Source organism: Chiloscyllium plagiosum, unplaced genomic scaffold (assembly GCF_037043375.1).
Source record: "Chiloscyllium plagiosum isolate Xiang-an unplaced genomic scaffold, Cpla_swu_hap1 HiC_scaffold_31, whole genome shotgun sequence".
NCBI classification, from domain to species: Eukaryota; Metazoa; Chordata; class Chondrichthyes; order Orectolobiformes; family Hemiscylliidae; genus Chiloscyllium; species Chiloscyllium plagiosum.
The window spans coordinates 31,522,289-31,542,428 of record NW_028270169.1 but is presented as its reverse complement, the minus strand read 5'-3'; the positions used below and the strand labels follow the sequence as shown (position 1 = coordinate 31,542,428).

General features: G+C 39.7%; 1 protein-coding gene across 1 annotated transcript in view; it reads left to right on the top strand.

The window, feature by feature from the left end:
* Positions 1-20,140, top strand: part of dhrs11a (dehydrogenase/reductase 11a) — a 79,705-nt gene that overhangs the window by 27,601 nt on the left and 31,964 nt on the right. The window contains exon 2 of the mRNA XM_043718558.2: positions 1,708-1,917. Coding sequence (XP_043574493.1) covers positions 1,708-1,917 — 210 coding nt within the window. The remainder of the gene's footprint in view (positions 1-1,707; positions 1,918-20,140) is intronic.

Genomic DNA, 20,140 nt, shown 5'->3' with positions numbered 1-20,140 from the left:
AGACTTGGGAGCAGGAGTAGGCCATTCGGCTCATTGATTTTGCTGCACCATTCATTGAAATCGGGTAAATCTGATAAACCACAACTCCATTTTCCTGTTGTATCTCACGTAGCCCTTGATCTCCTTCATGATGAAAAAAATCATTCTGACTTATCATTGCATATACTAAGCGACCCAGCATCTCTACCAATGTCTTTGGTAAAGAATTGCAGAGAATCACAACTTATCTGAGAAAGTAATTTCTTCCTCATCGCTGTCTCTAGTCAGTGACACCTTTTGAGAGTCTGCTGTCTGGTCCTGGACTGTCCCACAAGGGTGAAAAAAAAACCTTTCTGCGTCAATTGTCATCAAGCTCCTTAACAATCTTTTATGTTCAATCAGATTTCCTCCCATTCTTTTAGAGTCCAATGAGTACAAGGCCAACCTATTGAAGCTCTCCTGATAAAATGCCTCCATACCTAAAATCAACTTAGTGAACCTTCATTGACTACCAATGCCACCATATGATTCTTTAGATAAAGGGACCAAATCCAATCAGTGTTTCTGTTGTGGTCTGACTTATGCCTTTTATAAGTATAACAAGACTTCCCTGTTTTTCCTGGAATGTGGTCTTTGCACAACTTCAATGAAATTAAATGTTGATCATTAGGTCATTTCTTTCCAGAGCAGAAGATCTGGATAACTATTGGTTTACATTTGTCAATTTCATTAACCAGTAGAATCTTGCAAGGAAACTGCTTGTCAGTACCAGATGCAATACTGTAATTCTAATAACATTGAGAAGTATAGAATGGGCAAGTGAGGATTGGGAAGTAGAATCATGGGATGATAGGAAGAATAGAAGTGAGAAATTAAACTACAGTAAACTCTCCATTATCTGGAATGTAAGGAGCATGGGTTACAACCTACATTAATCTGCGCTTGCATGAGAAATGCTTTTATAGAAACTCAATATAGAACATACTGATATTCTTTGAATTAAAATAAATCTTAAGTCTAAATGTCAAAAGAGTCTTGCAATTTATACACTGAATTCTGAGCACTTATAATATTTCATGAGTTGTTAATGGAACTTACATTTCAGTTTGAGCAACAGCTGATGTCAAGAGATGAAGATTTAAATTTAGTAGCTCTCTTGGATAAATCTCCTCTTTTCATGCAAAAATTGGGAATGCAGGAGGTGAAACCGTATTACAGTCTGTACCGAAAAGTAATTAAACTGCTCGACAAGTTTCAGGACATTTTCAAAGCCTTCAGCAGCAGATTGCCCTAAAACTCTTTCAAACTGTTCCCTATTGTCATTCTTTCCTCTTGAATTTTCGGTGTGTCACGGTTCAGACAGGGTAGGTGCAGAACAGATGCTCCCAATAGCAAGGGAGGCCAGAACAAGGGGTCACAGTCCAAGGGTACTATGTAAACCATTTAGAACTGAGGTCAGAAATTTCTTCATTGAGTGGTGAGCCTATGGAATTTGCTACCACCAAAAAGCAGTCGAGACCAAGACATTATGGTTTTGAGAAGAAGTTGGATATAGTGAGGCTAAAGGGAACAAAGGATACAGAGGAAAAGAAGGAATAGAATATTGAGATGGGTGGTCAGCCATGGTCATAACGAATGGCGGAGCAGGCTCAAATGGCCTATTCTTGCTCCTATTTTCTATGTTTCTGTAATTTTTCATTTTTAACAATTTACTTTTTCTTCTTGCAGAAACTAGCTGCTGAATGCAAGAGTGCTGACTATGCAGGTACCTTAGTTGCACACAAGTGTGACCTCACCAATGAGGAAGAGATCCTTTCCATGTTTTCTGCCATCAAGTCACAGTACCAAGGTGTGGATGTGTGCATCAACAATGCAGGCCTGGCCCATCCTGAACCTTTGCTGTCGGGGAAGACTGACCTATGGAGGAACATGATTAATGTGAGTCTCAATTAATGAAAGGAATGGTAGAATGATTTTGCTTGGCACTGAAACGTTGTCAAGAGCAACACTTCCAGTGAAATATCTCCAGCATGCTGTGCTTATAAAAACCTCCTTGTCTGTCATCCTTATTTAGGATGGTCTTGAGGCATTGACAGCCACCACCACTTCCTTGTTTTTTACAGCAGAATCTATTATTTTAATATAAAGCATACATATGAATCCTGGCAAGCGAAGGTTATTCCGCTTCTGCTTCCTACTTCCCAGTTTCATATGATAGCTGAACTCCTTCCAATCCATTTGAGAGTCCAATAGTGTACGTATACTAAAGGTGTGGTCTCACCATTTACTGTGTAACTGAAGCTTAACCCCCCCCTACTTTTATATTCCATTACCTTCTCATTAAATGATGACATTAGTTTAACTTTCCTAATTACTTTCTAAAGCTGCATACTGTCCTTTTTGTGATTCATGACAAACTAAAGCAACCAGATCCTATAGCATGTTAGAACTCTGTAGTTCTCACCCTTTAGATAATTTCTTATTCTGTATTCCAAAATAGAAAATTTCACATTTCCCACATTGCACTCCATTTGCCAGAACTTTGCCCACTCACTTAATTTACCTATATCTCTTTGTACCTTCATTTCATTCTCCTCACAACTTACTTTCCTACCTATCTTTGTTATCAGTAAGTTTGGTAATCATGCCTTCCATCATTTCATCCAAATCATTATATAAATTATAAACAATAATCCCTAAGTCATACATTCATAATATCTTGCCAACCTGAGACCCATTTACACTAATGCTCTATTACCTATTAACTTGCCAATCTTTTATCCAATATGCTGGCTCACTACACCATGACTTATATTTTCTGCAGTAATCTTTGTAGCTCTTTATAAAATGCTTTCTGGAAGTTTAAGTTCAGCACATCCACCAGTTCCACTTTATCTATAACATGTGTTAACCCCTCAAAGAAGTCAAATGGTTGGTTAAAATGATTTCCCCTTCTTTAGGCCATGTTAACTACTGTTTACCTTGAACTTTCCTAAGCGTCCTGCTCCAGCTTTAATAATAGCTTCTAATATTTTCCCAATGATAAATGTTAAACCAACTGATCTGCTTTCTGTCGTCTTTCCCTTTTGGATAAAAGAGCAACGCTTCCAATCTAATGAGAATTTTGAGCTTTGGAAAATTAGAACCAATGCATCATGTATCTCACTAGCCACTTTTTTAAAGACCCTAGCATTAACTCTATCAGCACCTGCACATGCACACGAACAGTCAACAGTCGACTTCCCGGATCCGGCCTTTCTGTCAATAACAGCCAGAAAACAAAATCCCATTTTCTAAAGGTAGCAAGCAGCATATTTTGGACTATCTTACCTCCCAATCTAAATATGCTGGTATGTGGATTTTTTGTGTTTCGTGTGAGTTTGTTCAGTGGGAACATTTGAAATAAGAGTGCTATTTTCTGTAACTTAAGTTGGTGTACACTTTCTGCTGAGAGATGACAGGCAGTTACCATTCTGTTGTCGTTCTGCAATGTTAGGTTTCTGCATGTGCTACCTTGTGTTGACATTAAGCGCAGCCTATTTTTAAATTGTGTACTTTATTTTCATATTTTCCCTCAAGGGGAAACATCCTCTTATTATCCACCCTGTAAAGTCCCCTCAACGTGTCATCTTTGAATGAGGGAGACTCATTCTTTTAGGGGAAGGCGAGAGCCCCTTAGTATTATCACTTGGTATTAATCTAGACACCAAGATTTGAATCCCGCCACTGCAGGTGGTGGAATTTGAATTCAATATAAAAAAAATGTGGAATTAAGAATCTACTGGTGACCATGAAATCATTGATTGTCAGTAAAACCCATCAGGTCACTAATGTCCTTCAGGGAAGGAAATCTTCCATCCTTGCCTGGTCTGTCCTACATGTGACTAGACTCACAGCAATATGGTCGACTCTCAGTTGCCCTCTGAAAGGCATTCAGTTGTACCGATGGCTGCAAAGTCTCAAAGAAACTAAACCAGATGGATCACCTGACATTGACCTCGGTACTGGAAAATGCAACAGCAGAAACAACCCTGTCAATCCTGCAAAATCTTCCTCACTAATATTTGGGGACCAGCGCTCGAATTGGGAGAGCTATTTCACAGGCTAGTCAAACAACACCCTGATTCCTGAAGAGGGGCTTATGCCCGAAACATCGATTCTCATGCTCCTTGGATGCTGCCTGACCTGCTGCACTTTTCCAGCAACACATTTTTCAGCTTAGGCCAACATTTAGCAAGTAATGCTTGTGCCATACAAATGCCAGGCTATAACCATCACTAAAAGACAATCTGATCACCCCTTGACATTCAATGGTGGGGCTATCACTGAATCCCCTACTGTAAACATTCTGAGAGTTATCATTAATCAGGAACTCAGCTGGACTCACCACATAAATGCAGTGGCTAGAAGACAGGTCAGAGGCTAGGAACACTATGGCGAATAACGCACCACCTGACTCCCCAAAGCCTATCCAGGGGAGGTAAGTGTGTGATGGAATACTTCCCACTTGCCTGGATGAGTGCAGCCCAAACAACATTCAAGAAGCTTGACACCATCCAGGACAAAGCAGCTCACTTGACTGGCACTGCATCCACAAGCATTCACTCCCTCCACCACCGACGGTCCATAGCAGGAGTATGTACTATCTACAAGATGCACTGCAGAAATTCACCAAAGGTCCTTGGGCAGCACCTTCCAAACTCACGACCATTTCCACCTGGAAGGACAAGGGCAGCAGATACATGGCAACAGCACCATGTTCCCCTCCAAGCCATTCACCATCCTGAATTGGAAATATATCACCATTTCTTCACTGCTGGGTCCAAATCCTGGAATTCCCACCCTAGTGGCATTATGGTTTAACCCACAGCAGATGCATTACAGTGATTCAAGAAGGCAGCTCACCACCACCACCTGAGGGCAAATACTGATGAGCAATAAATACGGGCCAGCCAGCGATGCCCACATCCCACAAAATGAATTTTAAAATTATATACACTTGATCTTTTCTCAAAATAACCCCTTTATTCCATGAATTAGTCCAGTGAAACTTGGGAGAACTGCTTTTATTACAATTATAAGCTTAAGTAAAGAAACCAAAACTGTACACATTCCAGATATCTTACCAATGCTCTAAAACAATTATAGCAAAGCATCCATTCTTTTATCTTCCAATCCCCTTGCAATAAGTGACAACATCGCAGTCGTCATCCTCCTGACTTGCTGATCTGCATACTGACTTCTTGTGAGTCATCTCTCAAGATTTCCTGATCCTTCTGTACCACAGAATTCTGCAGTTTCTCTCCATTTGAAATCATGTATGCCTTCTAGTCTTCCTGCCAAAGTGATCAAGACTCCACATTTTCCACACTGCATGCCATCTGCTAAATTTTTGCCCATTCATTTACCCTATCTAATTACGAGAAAATGAGGACTGCAGATGCTGGAGACCGGAGTCGAAAAGTATGGAGCTTGAAAAGCACAGCATATCAGGCAGCAGCCGTGGAGCAGGAGAATCGATGTTTCAGGCATAAGGAATGAAGGGCTGAGGAGTTACATTCTTGATAAAGGGCTTATGCTGAAATGTCGATTTTTCTGCTCCATGGATGCTGCCTGACCTGCTATGCTTTTCCAGTGCTACACTTTTTGACCCTATCTAGTTACCTTTTGCAGATTCCTTTTGTATTGGTAGCAACTTACTTTCCTAGCTCTTTTTGTCATCAAGTTTAGCAGTCATAGAGGCTGTCCCTTTATCTAGTTGATGATGTACTGTGGAAGTCTGATACGCAGATGAATGTACTGTAAATTTGTTTTTCGTGTTATGGTCCTATGGCTCCTGACACCCTCTTCCTAAACCAGTCTGACGGTCTTTCTGACCCCACCTCATTCTTTGCTCTGTTCACTTTTTTGCTGTTGTATGGGACCCCCGTCTACATTTCAACCATAGCACAGTCTCTTTTTGGAGTTATTTCCCACCATTATCTGTTTGACAGATGTTGGGCTAACTGACTTATAGTTTTCTGTCCCACTCGTTTCATGAAGGGAAGGGTTACATTTTTTCCCAATCTGATTAGACCTTTATGAGCCTGTTTTAATTTTCCAAAATTCAGTTGATTACACTAAGGCCCTAGGATGCAGGTCAATACGCCCTAGGATATTGTTAGTCATTAGTTTACATAACTTTCTCAATGTTCTTTCCCTGTGAGTTGTAAGTGTTTAAATTGTCCTTCCTCCTCTTGTTGCAGAAAGTTTTTAAAAATACTTAGAAGTATTTGCCTTCCAAAGTGAATGCGCACACTGTTTAAACTTCCGTCAGCTTCTATTTTTGATTTTTTAGTTAGTCATGGGTGGTGATTCCTTCTACAGTTATTCTTTCTCACTGGAGTGTATCTTTTAATGACATAATGAAGTAACTCCTGATGCATTATGAAGTAACTCCATGTATCGTTGTATTGCTACTATCATACCCTTTATCGCTTCCCAGTTCACTTTAGCCAGCTGTTTTCATACCTTTGTAGTTAGCTTTTCTTAAAGTTAAAAATGCTAGTTTTGATTCACAGCCTCACTTTCCAACCAAATGTTAAATTTAAACATTTATGATCATTCCTAACAAAGGCTTGTTTACTATGCAGTCAGTAATCCTACTTCATTGCTGATTGCATTTTTAGAATTGTCTGCACTCTGGCTCTAGAATGTGCTGCCTTAAAAACTTATTCCTAGCACTTGAAGTATATAAACTCTGTGATGGAAAATAACTTGATGAAAAATATGAATCAACCGTGTTAAGAATTTATATATGGCCATGGGTTTCTTATTGAGTTAGTGTTTCAAGATGCTCTATTATAATTTTATAGGCTTTTATAACTTGGGATCTATTAACGATCACTTCTGAGATGAGAATCAACCTTTGGGATCCGTTAGTGATTAAATATTATCCCACAAGAAATCCAAAATTTATGCATTGTGGCTAAAATATGTCATTGTATGTAAGATACAATGGATGCAGGTTTGCTCATTATCTGGAAGGTTGAAAACAAACCTTCAAGCTCAGCGAGCAAATCTACATCCAGAACCTTAACCTGAGCTACAAATCTTCTCAAAACTGAGTAAGATATAAGCAAACTACAGGAATGTATGATTTACAAAAATTTAAAGATTGAAAATCCTGGTATTGAATTTGATCTCTTATCTGATCAACAACTTGACATTTCAATGGGGAACATTCCAGTGAAAACATGACACATTCCAGTATATACACACAATATATTAATTGGCCATTAATTGTTCATTAGCATAATTTCGCAAAGAATGTCCTTTGTATATGTATGAATGTACAAAAATGGTAGATTGGTTAATGACCGACTGCCCTGAAATGTTTGTGTTGCATTGCGCATCCTGATTCCAACTCCATAACTCGCACCCACCCCCAGGGGGTTACATAATCGCTTTGAGAAGCAAAATTTCCAGATGAAAAGCAGTAGTTAATTCCAAAAGAAGTAAATATATCTAGACAATTCTACTCTAGTTACCAGTGGCAAGCAAACCATGCCTCAGGATATGCGGCTTAATATTAACTACATTTTCTAAATTATGTTTTAGCCATAATTGGGGTATTTTGATCTTTGTAGTAAATCCTTGCTGGCTGCACTGGTTGCTAAATTGTTCCAGAGGTGGTTGACCTACTGCAAAGATAAGCAAGTACCTGTACTGACATCTATGTCAATCACATTTTGAATGATTGTCCCTCCTATTTTTGTCTCGAATGATCTGTCCATGTGGGTGGAATCTATGCCTTTAATTATTTTAAAGACATTCATCCAATCAGTTTAATAATTTTAAGGAAGCCCACCATGGTTCCAAAGGTCTCCCACTTCATATATGAAGGAAACAAAACCAGTTCAGCACTTTAGATTTGATCCAAGTTATGTAATACTTTTTGGTTTCAATATCAATACTGTGTTTTGATTTGGTGCAACCTTACATGATTATGAATCTTTAAAGACTAATGTGCTAAATGCTCCATGTTTGTGCTTTCATAGTATTTTCTGACCCTGCGCAACATGCACGAGCTTAGTGTTAGCTCTGTTGCATACTTTACCACTGAATTATCCATATTAAATTGCATTTTTTCAGATGAGGGACCATTCTCTGATCACCCAGGGATCTGATTACAATTACCTTCTCTCATCCTGGGTCTTAACATTTGCACAGGTCTGTGTAGCATTTGTGAATTTATGGGCCATTTCCAAATAAACAAAAGCACCAACATCAACTGTTGTTTATTTCCACTAGTAATGTTTTCTAACCCATGAAGTACTTGCCAGTTTTACAGTTCCCTAGCCATAATATAAAGGAAAACTGTAAGAGTTTCTTTAGATATGTAAAAGGCAAAAGTGAATGTTGAGCCACTGGAAAATGATACTGGAGAGATAGTAGTGGGGAACAAGGAAATGGCTGAGGAACTGAATGACTACTTTTGTGTGAGTCTACACGAGTATTATCCCAAAAATTCGAGAGTGAGGGGGCAGAGGTGAATATGGTGGCCATCATGAAGGAGAAGGTGCTAGAAAAACTGAATGGTCTGAAGGTGGATAAATAATCTGGACTAGATGGACCACACCCCATAGTCCCAAGAGAGATAGCTGAAGAAGTAGCAGAGGCATTGGTGGTGATCTTTCAGGAATTGCTAGCATCGATGGTCCCAGAGGGCTGGAAAATCGCTGATACCCCTGTTTAAAAAGGGAGTAAGGCAAAAGAGGGAAAATTACAAACCAATTAGTCTATCCTCTCTCGGTAAGATCCTGGAATCCATTGTGAAAGATAAGATTTTTGAAATCTTTGTAAGTGTATTATAAAATAGGGCAAAGTCAGCATGGTTTCATCAAGGGGAGGTCACGCCTGACAAATCTGCTAGAATTCTTTGAGGAAGTAATGAGCAAGTTAGACGAAGGAGAGCCAATGGATGTTATCTACCTGGACTTCCAGAAGACCGTTGACATGGTGCTGCATATTAGGCTACTGAGTAAGATAAGGGACAGTAGATGTTGGGAAGGTGTTTCCATTGTTAGGAGAGACCAGGACCTGAGGGCATAGCCTTAAGGTAAAGGGAAGACCTGTTAGAATGGAGATAAGGAGAAACCTCTTCAGCCAGAGAGTGATGAATCTATAGAATTCATTGCCATAGAAGGCTGTGGAGATCAGGTCATTGAGTATATTTAAAACTGAGATAGATTCCTGAGTATCAAGGCTTATGGGGAGAAAGCAGGAGAATGGGTTCAGAAACTTATCAGCCTTGATTGAATGCTGGAGCAGACTCAATGGGCTTATTTTCTGCTCCTATGTCTTATGGTGTAATTAATAACTTATGATATGACATTTTGTCAAAACCTCCTCGTCAATGATGAGTGTCAAAGTCAGTGGAAGCAACATATCTATACCTTGTAGTATACTTGTTGGGATTGTTGTTGAATTTGAAACCTTATTATATCTCCACTGTGGTGAAGTCATATTCATAGATAATGGGCAATGAAAGTCAATTCTGGATGATGTGTGGATGTAATCCTGATCACAGGAAAGTAATTTACAGCAAGCTTTTAATTTGTAAAATTTGAATTGAAGATTCAAGTCAATTTTGTTAGTACAGAAACCCAAGAAAAGATTAGAGTGCTCATATGGGCCTTTGTGTAAGAGTTCACTTCGGCTATTATGTTGGATATTCACTGAAGTGTGTCATGACTGAAGTTAAAATACTTCTGTGAGACTTACACTGTTTCCTTAATTTTGTTTGGGCTTTCTCTTCCTTTAATTTTGGCAGATATTCTGATAATAGACAATGTCGTGGCCATCTTACCTGAGTCCTTATCAACCAAGTGTGCATGCGAGGAATGGTGGTTAGGCAGAGGATCTCGGTATTAAGAACTTTGACGTGCCATCGGGACTTGCATTGTCTCCACAAGCAAATCATATGGAGGATCATTTGGAATAAACTGCCCACATCTCCAGGATATTAGAAAGTGGGAAGAACTACTATTCAGTGTGCTCTTCCTTTAGTTGAGGGATTCTTCCCTCCTTGCTCCTATGTAATCACAGCCTGCCAAAAGCAGACTGGCCTTGGCTATTCTTTTGTTCGCTTGACTGTCACTGTGAACTGTTCTGCAGAGGTGCTAGCTAGTGTGGTAAACTTGTCAACTGCATCAAGGTTTTGTTCATGGACTGGTTTCACATGCATTTTTGAAGCAGGTTGTTAATTGATTTTTTTTTTCTTGTGCCTCAATGCAAGTTCAAAAATATCACATCCAGATGAAAATTGACTAATTTCAAGACATCCAGCACTTCCTCCTCTGTAATATGGACATTTTGCAAGATGTCTCCATTCATTTTCCTACACTCTATATCTTCCATGTCTTTTTCCACAGTAAGTACTGATGCAAAATACTCATTTACTTCCCCCATCTCCTGTAGCTCCACACAAAGGCTGCGTTACTGATCTTTGAGGGGCCCTATTCTCTCCCTCCAGTACCCTTTTGTCCTTGATGTATTTGTAAAAACCCTTTGGATTCTCCTTCACTCAATTTGCCAAAGTTATCTCATGTCCCTTTTTTGTCCTCCTGACTTCTCTCCTACTGCTTTTATACTCTAAGGATTCACTTGAACTATCCTGTCTATGACTGACATATGCTTCCTTTTTCTTAACCAAACCCTCAATTTCTTTAGTTATCCAGCATTGAACAGTAAAGGTCTGGAGGAAAAGGCAGGTGGAACTAGTTTAGTTTGGGGTTATGTTTGGCATGGACTGGTTGGACCGAAGGGTCTGTTTCTGTGCTGCATGATTATGAACAGTCTCATGATAATACCACTGGGCATCACCTCCCCTCATCTCATTGCTCATTTTACATCTCATTGTTGCTTCCAAGCTGAGTTTCATTACACTCTTAAACAAGGCACTAAACATCTGTTGTACACATTCACAATTTTGCTTTACCTATCATAGTCAGTTGGCGCTTACTGAACAGGAATTAAATCCAAACAGATGTTTGATCTGTTTGCACTATATTAATCCCAGTTGAAGATTCAACCTTCAGCTTTCTGCTGAAAATTTTCTCAAATCACCAAATATGGCTTTTCAGAATTCAAACTTTGTTCCTATTTAATTTCTATCCTAATATTTTCATGCCTTTGGATTTTGACTAGAGGTGAACATAAAGTGTTGAAGAATGGCTATAGGTCAGTTAACAATTAGGCGGAAAGATATCAAGGAGGAATGTGTTCTTAACTGTGGAATATGACAATTCATTAAGAACTTGAGTATTGATGACAAAAGACTTTGTTAAAGCTTTTTGTCTTGCACTCAACAGGGCAATGCGGAAGAAAGCCAATTAAAAGGGAAACTAACATTTATACTGTATGAGAGGGCAGTGCTGATTGGTTGAGGCTGTGTCATGGGAAATGACAAAATTAATGATAATTGACAGTCAAAAACAGGATTTACTTAAGTTTTTAAATAGGCAGGTTGACTGATTAAGTATGTTCTCTGTGCACATAATTTCCCTCCTTATGTACTAAATTTTATTCATTAAGACTGATGCACATAGATTGCATAGAAGCATACTGTGTGTCAAACACTGCCTGATGAAACATTTAAAATTTGACTAATTTGGGAGTACTCCCTCCAACCCAACAGCCAGATGTTAAAAGTGGTTTCTAGGTATTATGAAATACTCAAAAACACAGCACACTTAATTCAGTGTTTCTTTTAAAACCATAAAATCTTCTACCCTTTCACTTGGAACAACTTCTTAGAGTGTAGCTGTTCAGTTGATTGTTTGTTTGACAATCTGTCTATGTGACACTAACAAATTGCTGCTCAGATATTTAAAAAACAAAGCAGCTAGCTCCATTAGCACTTGTCGCGTGCAGTACTTTTGGGCAAAAAACAGATTAGCAAGTGTTCAGGAAGGGATCAACACGTTCAGAACAGGGGAAAAATCTTAAAGTATTCTCAAGTTCATCTGTTTTCAACCAAATAACACTGTGCACAAGATATTTTATTCAGTACACAGGAGTAAACAATAGAGATCAAGTGAAAAATGAATGCGTAAGAGTAAAGGATCCAAGATATCATTGATTCTTTTTCTGATTTACATTTATGTTTTACCAATTTGATTTCCAGTTGCACGATAGGGTGGCGTAATATTTTTACAGGTTTCACTTTTCTTTTGCCAACTATTCACATAATGCGTTAAAGTAAAACAAGAACAATCTATAACTGCAACACTTTAAATTTTGATTTTTCAGTTTGAAGTTAAATAGTATACCCTCTGCCGTTCAAAAATTGTCCAAATCCTCCATTCTCTTCTATGTAACTTCAGTTATTTTTAAAGATGACATTTCTCAACAATCACTAGAATAGTCTTCAGAATAATCGAGCCTTCTCAATTTTGTATTGCCATTAAATTCAGTCATGTCTGGAAGAGGGTGAGGTTGACGCAGTGCAATGTTCCTTTGTTAAAATCTATTTCATACACAACTCATGACATCTACTCCAATTCATTCAGCATATAGACTTTAAGTCCGCTGACACTGGAGAAGCAAAGAGGATACGCTCTAAGCTGCAGTTGTAGTCCTGCACGAAGGCCATAGTGCCATCTTTCACTCAACTGAACCACAACTGAATTTGACAGCTGTATCAATACGGAGCAGATCTCTTCAGGATGATGCCTCTAACTTCAAGGCTTGAGGAAGGCACCGTACAGCAGCAGCATCTGTACTGACCAAGGCCAGTTTACCACAACTGACAACAATTCCATTACCGAAGCCAAACAAGGGCAAAGAAAAGAACGGTAATGCCACTTAATATCAACACATGAAATATTCAAACATTCATAGACTGTGCAGAGCTGATAGACCAGAAAGACAACTTGTTAGAGACTACATTTACAAAGTAGCATTAAGCGAGACTTACCTAGCTGACAAGGGCAAATGACATAGATTGGGTGAAGGGTCATCAAGCCAAATAAACTAACACATTTTGTTTCCACTGCAGAGCTTTTGCTAACATATTCAGTTTCATTACAGAAATTGAATATACCTTCTTTAGGATTGGTTGCAGCAGCAAAGATCAGAAAGGTTTGCTGACAAGTTTAACTGTATCTCCTACACTCGTATGTCACTCACCCACAGTAAATACATACCACCAATTCGTGACATCAAGGAGAATAGTTAAGCCATCACTGTCAATGATCATGCATCCACAATGACAAATTCAAAAGATATGAAATAAATTTTTACAAAAATAAAACTCAATTATTGCAATGCCTAAATTAGGCAAACACGTATATTCCTGTCAGGGTGAAAGGGAAGGCTGGTAGGTATGGGGAATGCTGGATGACTAAAGAAATTGAGGGTTTGGTTAAGAAAAAGAAGGAAACATATGTCAGGTATAGACAGGATAGATCGAGTGAATCCTTAGAAGAGTATAAAGGAAGTAGGAGTATACTTAAGAGGGAAATCAGGAGGGAAAAACGGGGACATGAGATAGCTTTGGCAAATAGAATTAAAGAGAATCCAAAAGGGTTTTTACAAATATATTAAGGACAAAAAGGTAACTAGGGAGAGAATAGGGCCCCTCAAAGATCAGCAAGGCCTACACACGGATGAAAAAAAACACCATTTCGACTGGGACAACACATCTATCCTGGGACAGGCTAAGCAAAGACATGCCAGAGAATTCCTAGAGGCCTGGCACTCCAACCACAAAGCCATAAACAAGCACATAGATCTAGATGCCATCTATCAACCCCTCAGAAAATGAACAGGAAATGACATCACCACAAACCCCAGGAACCCCATCCCGGACAAACATATAAATAGAAAGCAGGAGACAACAGCTTCTCTTCACTTGAAGGTCGCCACTGATGATGTTACCTAGCCAGGTAATGAAACGTCTGGATATCAAACCTACAGCTCAGCGAGCAAACCTACACCCTAAATCAACAAGGCAGCCCTTGTGTGGAGCCACAGAAAATGGGAGAGATACGAAATGAATATTTTGCGTCAGTATGGAAGATATATACTGTAGGGAAATAGATGGTGACATCTTGCAAAATGTCCAGATTACAGAGGAGGAAATGCTGGATGTCTTGAAACGGGTAAAGCTGGATAAATCCCTGGGGCCTGATCAGGTGTACCCGAGAACTCTGTGGGAAGCTAGAGATGTGATTGCTGGGCCTCTTGTTGAGATATTTGTATCATCGATAGTCACAGGTGAGGTGCCAGATGATTGGAGGTTGGCTAACATGGTGCCTCTGTTTAAGAAAGGTGATTAGGACAAGCTAGGGAACTATAGACCAGTATGCCTGACCTCAGTGGTGGGCAAGTCGTTGGAGGGAATCCTGAGGGGAGGATGTACATGTATTTGGAAAGGCGAGGACTGATTAGGGATAGTCAACATGGCTTTGTGCGTGGGAAATCATGTCTCACAAAGTTGAGTTCTTTGAAGAAGTAACAAAGAGGATTGATGAGGGCAGAGCAGTAGATGTAATCCAAATGGATTTCAGAAAGGCATTCGACAAGGTTCCCCATGGGAGACTGGTTAGCAAAGTTAGATCTCATGGAATACAGGGAGACTAGCCATTTGGATACAGAACTGGCTCAAAGGTAGAAGACAGAGGGTGGTAGTGGAGGGTTGTTTTTTAGACTGTAGGCCTGTGACCAGTGGAGTGCCATAAGGATTGCTGCTGGGTCCACTACTTTTCATTTTATATAAATAACTTGTATGTGAGCATAAGAGGTACAGTTAGTAAGTTTGCAGATATCACCAAAATTGGAGGTGTAGGGGACAGTGAAGAAGGTTACCTCAAAATACAATGGGATCTTGATCAGATGGGCCAGTGGACTGAGGAGTTACAGTTGGAGTTCAATTCAGATAAATGTGAGGTGCTGCATTTTGGAAAAGCAAATCTTAGCAGGGCTTCTCCACCTTGATGGTAAGGTCGTAGGGAGTGTTGCTGAACAAAGAGACCTTGGAGTGCAGGTTCATAGCTCCTTGAAAGTGGAGTGGCAGGCAGATAGGACAGTGAAGAAGGCGTTTGGTATACTTTCCTTTGTTGGTTAGAGTACTGAGTATAGGAGTTGGGAGGTCATGTTGCAGCTGTACAGGACATTGGTTTGGCCACTGTTGGAATATTGCATGCAATTCTGGTCTCCTTCCTATGGGAAGGATGTTGTGAAACTTGAAAGGGTTCAGAAAAGATTTACAAGGATGTTGCGAGGGTTGGAGGATTTGAGCTGTAGGGAGAGGCTGAACAGGCTGGGGCAGTTTTCCCTGGAGTGTCGGCGGCTGAGGGTTGACCTTATAGAGGTTTACAAAATTATGAGGGGCATGGATAGGATAAAAGTCTTTTCTCTGGGGTGAGGGAGTCCAAACTAGAGGGCATAGGTTTAGGGTGAGAGGGGAAAGATATAAAAGAGACCTAAGGGGCAACTTTCTCATGCAGAGAGTGGTGTTTGTGTGTGGCATAGGCTGCCAGATGAAATGGTGGAGGCTAGGACAATTGCAGTTTAAAAGACATTTGGATGGGTATATGAATAAGAAGGGTTTGGAGAGATATGGACGAGGTGCCAACAGGTGAGAGTAGATTTGGTTGGGATATCTGGTCGGCAGGAACGAGTCTGACTGAAGGGTCTGCTTCTGTGCTGGACATCTGTATGACCCTATGACTCATGTACTTATCCAAATGTCTTTTAAAAGTTGTAATTTTACCTACATCCACCACTTTCTCAGGAAGTTCATCCACACGTGAACCACCCTCTTTTTGTAATAAATTTGCCCCTCTCGTTGTCTTTAATTCCTTTTCCTCTCACCTTAAAAATGTTCCACCAGGCCTTGAAATCGCCCATCCTAGAGAAAAGACACCTACAATTAACTCTATCTATACTCATTATTTTATAAACGTCTATTGGGTCACCTCTCAACCTCTTATGCTCCAGTGAAAAAAGTCTCAGCCTATCCAGCCTTCTGTTATAACTCAAACCTTCCACACCCAGCAACATCCTGGTAAATCTCTTCTGAACCCTCGCCAGCTTAATATCCTTCCTATCAACAAGAACTGGACACAGTATTCCAGAAGAGACCTCACCAATGTCCTGTACAACCTCAACAAGACTTTCCAACTCCTATATTCAAAAGATTGAGCAATGATGGCAAGTGTGCAAAATGCTTTTTTAACCACCCTGTTTGTATGTGATGCAAACTTAAAAGAATTATGTATCTGTGCCCCTAGCTTCCTCTGTTCTACAATACTATCCGAGACCCTACCATTTATTATTTCAGACTTTTTTTTTGTTGTACCAAAATGCAATGCAATATCTCACCTTTATCCAGATTTAACTCCATCTGCCATTTTTCAGCCCATTGACCCATTTTGTTCGAGATTCTTTTGTAATCTTAGAAAACCTTCTTCGCTGTCCACTATGCTGCCAATTTTAATGTCGACCACAAACCTATTAACCATGCCTTCTATATTCTCATCCAAATAATTTATATAAATGACAAACAAGACCCAGAACCAGTACTTGTGGAATGTTACTGGTGACAGGCCTTCAGTCTGTAAAACAGCCCTCCACTACCTCTGTCTGCCTTTTGCTGTTAAGCTAATTTTGTATCCAATTTGCAAGCTCACCGTGAATCCCATGTGACGTAACTTTAATTAGTCTACTGTGCCGAACCTTGTCAAAGGCTTCAGTAAAGTCCAGGTAAACAATGTCTACTGCTCTGCCCTCATCAATATTTTTGGTAAGTTTCTCCACCAAGTTTGAGGTATGATTTACCTGGAGACCCATCTAATGTTCTGGAGAGCTGGGGTCAAAACCCACCATGGCAGATGATAGAATTTGAAATCTGGAATTAAAGTCTAAAGGTGACCATGAAGCTATAGGCGATGGTGAGGAAATTCCCGTCTGGTTTATTTGTGCCTTTTAAGGAAGGAAACTGCTATACCTGCTCTGGTTTCTGTGTGAATGAAAGGCTTATATCTGAAACTTTGACTTTCATGCTGCTTTGCTGCCTGACCTGTGCTTTTCCAGCACCATACCTTTTTTGGCTTATGTATGACTCCAGATCCACAGCAATGTGCTTGACTCTCTGCTGGTGTCTGAGATGGGCAATGAGTGCTGGCCTAGCCAGTGATGTGCACATCTCTGAATTGAGTTTTTAAAAAATCTAATTACAGTAAATCCTTTGTATCCTTGAAATCACAAATTACGAATTTTTCTATCTGTGCAAACAATAAGAAACAACAAAATACAACATCTGCGGGCAAAATTTTAACCTATTTTTAAATAAGCTCCCCCAAACTTGCGAATTTCATCATCCGCGGGGGTTGTCAGGATCAGAACCCTTGCGGGCATAAAGGAATGACTGTAAGATGCTTTAATGTTGCAGTGAGAAAGGGCATTTGAAATACTTAAACTAAAGTCAAGCTCATTTTGAAGGAGCATGAAAATGTAGTAAGTTTTGACTCCAGCTATTAATTAGGTGTGTTAGGGCTCCTTTATGCTATACCTGGTCTAATAATACTTTGGAATTGAACAAACATAAGAAATAGAAGCATAAATAGGCCATTGGCCCCTTAAGCCTGCTCCCCCATTCAGTAAGATCATGGATGATCTGATTGTGACTTTGTCTTCACTGACCTGCCTGCTTCCAATAAATTTGACTCCCTTGTAGGATAAAAAGCAGTCTGATCTGACCTTGAAAATAACAATGATTCCGCCTTCGCGGATTCTCGGGGCGAATAAATTCCACAAATTAATAATCCTCTAATTTCTTCCTCATCGCCTTCATAAATTGGAAACCCTTTACTTTGGAACTGTGCTTGCTAGCTCTAGATTCCCGCCAACCCCAATGATAGGAAATATTCTCAACACCCTATTCTGTCAGACTTTTTCAGGATCAGAATCACTCTCTTCTAAACATTCAAGTACACATTTAACCTTTCCTGGTCAAATAACCATTCCAATAATCAATCTAGTGAACATTTTCTCAACTGCCTTCTCGATCTTTCCTTTAGATATGATTTGGAGGAGATGGTGTTGGACTGAGGTGTACAAAGTTAAACACCTCTCAACACCAGGTTATAGTCCAACAGGTTTATTTGGAAGCAGTAGCTTTCAGAGCGCAGCTTCTCCATCAGGTGGTTTAAATCAGCTGCTTTAAATAAGGAAACCAAAATCAAATGCAGTATTCCAGGTGTTATCTTACCAATATGCTGTAACTGTTTTTTTATTCATGTGCCAGAACACTCAGATCCCATTGTACATTCCATAGTGTCTGTTTAAATAATGTTTTCTGTTCTTTCTGTTAAAGTAGACAGCTCATACTTTACAATATTTATACTCCTCCATATACAATTTTTTGCCAATTCAATTTACCTCTTTCCCCTTCTAGACTTTTTGTACCACTACAGATCTATTTTTGTCATCAACAAATTTGACTACAATATACTCAATTCCTTTATCAAGTCATCAAATTAAATTGTAATTAGTTGAGGCCTTAAAACTGATACCTTTTGCATTCCTCCACTCTTCCAACCAACTGGAAAATGTCTTATTTATTCTGATTCTGTGTCATATTAGTTAGATGTCCTCTATCCGTGCAAATATACTGTCTCAAACTGTATTATCGTGAGTATCAAACTTTTTACGTGGAAACTGTAACAAATCCCTTTTGGAAATGACAATGCTGTACATCTACTGGTTCCCCTTTATCCATTCTGCTTGTTAATTGTCAAAGAACTCCAGTAAATTTGATTTTCCTTTCATTAAACAAATGATTTTCTCCTATTACCACAATAATACAATCCATTATTTCTTTCAGGGACAATTTACCTTCAAATATAGCTCTTAGTTTAAACTAAGGCTTTAACTAGGCCTGGAATTGAGTGATGTTTATGAAATGCAAACTGAGCCAGTGTTAAGTGCCACTTAGTAACACTCTTGACCTTTCAATGACAAAAAGCTCATGAAAGGCAGTTAAAGTTGCATTTGACTCTTGTCCACAGGAAGTACCTGGTTAATTTCCATACTGGTTGATGATAGTACTGCCTACGCTTGATTGGTTAGCTAGAAATTTGGCTGCAGCTGGGGCACTATCTGGACCCATAGACTGTCTACCTCACTGTTTCCTCATGTAGACTGGCATCAATAATGGTATAATTTCAGGGGAAGCTTTGAAGAGTTGTGCACTGCTTTTGCCATTAGTTGCAAATCCTAATGTTTGGCCCCCTTTGAGATTAGAGAACGTTTACAGAGTCACCATATAACTGTCAGTTGCTTAATTGTCCGTCAGCATTCACTACTGCATGTGGCAAAGCTGCAGGGCTTTGTCCACCTCACGGTTCTGATCCAATGGTTAAAAGATTTCTTATCTACTGCATACTGATTGACGTGCGTGGCTGTTTGGGCCACATGGCGTTGACCTACACATCAAGAGGGGCAACAACAAAGACCCTTGACCCTGTAAAGTCCTCCTCACTGACTTCTGAGGGCTAGTACCAAAATTGAGAAAGTTGTCTCTCAGATTTAAGTCTCAATTTGACATAGTCATAGATCCAGAATCACAGCTCTCAATGTCCCAGACACCACCATCTGTGGTATATCCTGTCCCACTAGCAGGACAGACCTTGCAGAGGTAGCAGCACAATGGAAAGAGAATTCCTTTGGAAGTCCTTAATAATGACTCTGGACACCATGAAGTCTCCTGGCACCAGGTCAAACATGTGTATGGAAATATTTGATTACCACATTGCAACTCCACACCCTCCCAAAAAAACTTCAGCTGATGAATCCGCATTTCTCTGTGAGCACGATATGGAGGATATCAATGTCCACTACCAAGAGTAGCTTGGAAGCAACATTACCATTTGAGCTAGTTGAATCCTTAAAGAATGTAGCTGCTAGACCAGGTCAGGGAACCAATAAGAGAACAAACATTCTTTTCCTGATACTCACCATTCTGACTGGAGGTGAGGCTGTCAATGAATGTATCAGTGTGAGTGATTACTCTCTGTGCAGTCTTTATGGAGACAAGGTCCTGCTTTCACATGGAGAATACATTGGAATGTATTGTGTGGCAACATTACATGCCAAATAAAACTTTGAACAG